The sequence below is a fragment of the Condylostylus longicornis genome, unplaced genomic scaffold (genome assembly GCF_029603195.1).
Source record: "Condylostylus longicornis isolate FDR11 unplaced genomic scaffold, ASM2960319v2 ptg000084l, whole genome shotgun sequence".
In the NCBI taxonomy this organism is placed as follows: domain Eukaryota; kingdom Metazoa; phylum Arthropoda; class Insecta; order Diptera; family Dolichopodidae; genus Condylostylus; species Condylostylus longicornis.
The window spans coordinates 3,775,775-3,780,620 of NW_026578052.1; the positions used below are offsets into that span (position 1 = coordinate 3,775,775).

The window sequence follows — 4,846 nt, forward strand, 5'->3', positions numbered from 1 at the left end:
TGCAAATCTGAATTAAACAAAAACTAATTAATTCACAATTAAAATTTTATTTATTTAATATACTCGTATTATACTCTAAATAACTTAAAAAATAAAGAATAAAATAAAAGGGTAAAACAAATCATTAAATATCTTAATTACAATATTAAAAATGTAAAATTATTCTCTTTTTTTTTTTAAACAGAATTAAGTTTTTGGCCAATTATTTGAAAAGAAAAATATTCAATTAACTAACCAAAATGAACCTAATTTAATTATTCGAGTTATTTCAACTTTAAATTAAAACTTTGGCCTAAAATATGTTAATAATTTTTTTTTTAAATTTTTTAAAGTCTTGAATTATTATTCATAGATATACATACCATTTAGTTAAATATATATAGGCCCGAACTCAGAGTGCAGTATACACTTCATAATAAATTTTTTGTTGATATCGCAGATGCGTTATTCATAAGATTCATAAAAAATTTAGTGATAATTCATTAATTTGTTTAATACTATCAATTCCAGATTCTTCTATATTGATGTTCAAACTTTATTTTTGTATATGAGGAAACATTCTTCTGGGTAAATCAAAAATTCTTCCACTTTATATTCGTAAAATATTTAATTTACTTAATTTTGATCACTTATCTGCCGAACAGTCAATATTTATCTTCTTAAAATATGAATTACTGAATTTTGAGCCAGAATAAAGATGTAATAAAGTTTTTTTTTTAAAGTTGGATATAAATTTTTAGTAATTTTAAACATCTAATTGACACAATAAATATTTGAACAAATTTCAACAATTTTCAGTATTTTATTAATTTACTTAATGTAGGTGTATGTTTATTTTTAGAGATTAAAAAGTGAGATTATTAAAAACTTTTCATGAGATTAACTTTTATATTTTTTTAAACAAATGCTATTATAGAATTTTTATTCGCAAAATTGTTTGAACGTGGGTATGTTATAGGTGCTTTTTGACTAAAATATAAAATATTAAAATGAAAATATAAATGCAATTATAAATTTGTTTATAAATTAAAAACTTGCATAGCCTGGATTTTTAAAGTTAGTGAAAATAGTATTAGATAATAATTATTAAAATATTTTCAGTATTTTAACTCTTAAATAAAAAAAAAACTTAAAATTGTGAGTAAAATTTTCAACTTTGATATAAAATATTTCATTCATAAGGCTGTAATTCAAATTATTAATTGCTAATATAACAATAGGTGACATAAAAATAGTTTTGATCATTAACTCAGGTAAATTAACTCAGTTGATTTTATAAAAAAAATATGTTAAGTGAAAAAGGCATATCTTTTTAATTAGCCGTGCAATTAGAAATTTTAAAAAATTGTTCTTTTATGCTTTAAATGGTTCGAATTATGTTTTGTAGAAGTCAACACTTAAACAATTACTTGTACATAGAGATTGTAATTTTAGATAAATTTAAAATTGTTGCATAGTAGAAGCGTGTTCAGTAAATACTCTTATTAAAAATTCCCCTTCTTCATCAGGGTCAAATGTTGAAGGCACAATTAAATAATTACCAGGTGGTAATTTAAATCTAGCATTTACTTCCCTGGTATTAATAAAATGAGGCGATTTTCCAACGGATTGTCTATATTTAAAGAAATTCATTGGTTGTGGACGAACATGTAAATCTTCATTTTTCAGTTCATATACTGCAAATCCAATGGTTAAACATTCTATACCAACATGAATTTGAGAACGTCTATTCTTTTGCATTAAAGCTACAATTATAGTACACATTCCTTCGCTATCTTCATCATCTGGATCAGTCAATGTTACTACATATTGAGGATTAATATGGAAAGTTTCCAAATAATTACGACAACCGCCGGCTGTTTGTCCCGCAATCCAAGCTCCCTCAAATACAGACATTTGCCATACTCTTCTACCATCATTCACTTGATCTTCAGTCAGTGAATCTGGTGATAAATTACAAATTTCAACGCGATCAAAATGACTCATAAAATCAGAGAATGCCATCCAAAATTCACCATCTCTATCAAAGGTTAAACCAATTTCCATTTTAGTTTGTTCTGGTATATAACGCCATTCTGGTGATTGATCACTCCAGGGTCCATTCCATTCAGCCTCATTACCCCACGGATTACGCAACCGAAGCATTGGAATTTTCCCTGCCCTATGTGGTGTTACAATATCTAACAATGCAACTTTTGTTATTGAATAAGCATGACCTCGAATTAATCCACTTTGAGTTTCCGCTTCTAATACATTTGGATCTGGCTCCAAACTGCAACCCATCATTGATTTACGTTCATGAGCTTTATACAAAATATCAAATAAATTATGTGGAGCGTCTTTAATATCAAACCATTCTGTTAAACCCCCAGTAAAATCTTCCATTGCCTCAGAAGTTATTCCACCTTTTAATGCTTCATAAGATCCATGTAATTTTGCATAAGCTTTTTCAAGTAGAGCACTCCAAAATTCGTTGCGTTCAGCTGAATGCATATAAAGTAATTCACCATTGTATGTTGGTAATCTATCATCAATTACAACTTCTATCCATTTACCATATTGCCAGAATTTAAATTGAAATACACCACAATATTCTTCTTCAAAATTTTGATATGGTGGAACAACATGGAAAAATAAATTAGGATCTTGAGCTAAATTAGCAATTGCTGCTAATAACCAACAATCACCAAGTTCACCTTGCTCAATATCAAATCTAGAATAACCATCAACAAAAAATTGTGGATCTTGTGTAATTTCATGTGGTCTTAACCATTCAATATGTTTATTAGGACGTTCAGAAAACATTAATGATTCATCACAAGGCGGAAATAGTGGATCATCAAAAAGAGCACCAGCCTGTAAGCATTGTTGTTTGATTTCTTCATAATTTTGTGCATAACCGGCAGCTATTTCAATATTCCTTCGGCTAGGTAAATATCGTCTCGGTCCACGGGTTTGTTTTTTCGTGAATATTTCATTAATAACATTGCCGACCATTTCACCAGCGGCATTCATTGCTATTTGTCCAACATCACCTAAAAATTCTTGTGCAGTTTTTCGAAGAAAACTTTTAAAACCATCCATTTTGAAGATTGATCAACCAAATTCTTTAACACCCTAAAAATATAATAAAAATAATTAGTTTCCATTTTGGTAGTGTAATATTAAAAATTTTAGCATATAGTAACACAATATTGCTAAAAAGCTTTCAAAATAAAACTTCATTCAACATAACATAAAAGTTTTGAATACGTTGGAAATTCAAGCGCCAATATATTTACCGACATAGGCATAAATGTTATATATGTACCTACTTATACGAATAATACGATCTATTGTTTAGAATTTACATGGTAAAAATATTAAAATTCAAAAGATGACTAACCTAATTATATGTATCAAGATATTTCAAATTTAATTATAATAAATTATCATTAATTTAAATGTTAATATAAAACCTTAATCTTAGTAGCAATAAAAAATTCCAGAACTGGTTTCAACTTTCTCGATGTTCGTGTATTAAACTTAAGAATTTTAATGTATAAAATATCCAATTTTATTACGTATAAAGTTTACCAAAGATATAAATAAACTAGCTTTGTTGTGGCACAACATAAGCGCATTAATTATCAAAATCTTTTAATGATGACATCATATCGAAATGTAAAATATCTGCACTTTAATCGACTTTGCAAATTTTTATGTTCTAGAAATATGAAGATTTCCTGGATTTGAAGATCTCTTGGATATTTTAGCAACAATCATAGCCAACCATATTTCAAATACAAAATTTAATTAAATTTTATATTAAAACTAATTTTTCAAGTTTTTTTTCCTTTTATCTAAATATAGAATCAGAAAATTAAAATTTTTTACTCACTAGTAACTTGATTTTTATTTTCTTATATGAATTCCGTTTTGATTTTTCAGTTTTCTGCTAAACGCTTATAGAATAAAATTAGCAAATAGTTTTTTTCATCAAAACAACCTTATTAAGAAAGATACTATGCCTAAACGTTGATTTATTATTAATATGAATAAATAAAATAAATAAATAAAAATAACAATGTCTTAAAAAAATTCCAAGTATGTCATATGATTTTGACACCTTAATAATAATGTTGATTGTTGAACTTGAATATTTTTACATAGATTCACAATTTACTATGGTATTTCACAATATTTATTATTTTTCAATACATATTTTCAATTCACAATATATATTGAAACAAAACAATATTCACAATAATGTTAACCAAAATAACGTACTAAATTTGAATAATTGCGACATCTTTGGAACATTTTGAGAACTTTCAATAGAGTTATGTGAATTCAAAATATATATTTAAAATTCTAAATTTTTCATCAAACAATGAATTTTTAGCACAGTTTTATGCGACATCTATTGGGCAAAAGTATTATCGATTAGGATACAGTTAGTTTTCTACGATAATTTTTCATATATTTTTACGAAATCACAAAACGGTATACATTCAATTAAGTTCACAAATTGTTTAAAAAACGCGGGAAAAAATTGTGAATTTTTGTGAAGATTATTTCAAAATTAAATAAATTTTTAAAATTATTTTATATTTGCTACAAATTTTCTATCTAAAAGAGCACAAAGAAACAATATTAAACAAAATTTGGATTATATTTTTATTTTTAAATACAAATATAAAACATCCTTGTTTACTGTATCGTAAAATTCTTCTAGGTGACAAAACATTTATGTAAATGTGCAAATAAATTTAATTTAAATCTTTCCAAAAATATTTCCAAATTTTAATTTTACACTTTAAACTAAATTTTACCTTAAATTGATTCCAATCTATAAAATTCCTTT

General features: G+C 25.7%; 1 protein-coding gene across 1 annotated transcript; it reads right to left on the reverse strand.

Annotated features, from left to right (window-relative positions):
* Positions 1 to 1,294: 1,294 nt before the first annotated feature.
* On the reverse strand, positions 1,295 to 4,088 carry LOC129613478 (calpain-A-like). Its single transcript, XM_055527568.1, has 2 exons — positions 3,881 to 4,088; positions 1,295 to 3,117 (listed from the first exon to the last, which is right to left on the reverse strand). The coding sequence occupies exon 2, from the start codon at positions 3,082 to 3,084 to the stop codon at positions 1,441 to 1,443; it is 1,644 nt and encodes a 547-aa protein (XP_055383543.1). The 5' UTR covers positions 3,085 to 3,117; positions 3,881 to 4,088; the 3' UTR covers positions 1,295 to 1,440.
* Between the last annotated feature and the right edge of the window lie 758 nt (positions 4,089 to 4,846).

Bases quoted from the DNA above. Each gene is read 5' to 3' on its own strand.
- LOC129613478 (XM_055527568.1), bottom strand. From the start codon at position 3,084: ATGGATGGTTTTAAAAGTTTTCTTCGAAAAACTGCACAAGAATTTTTA.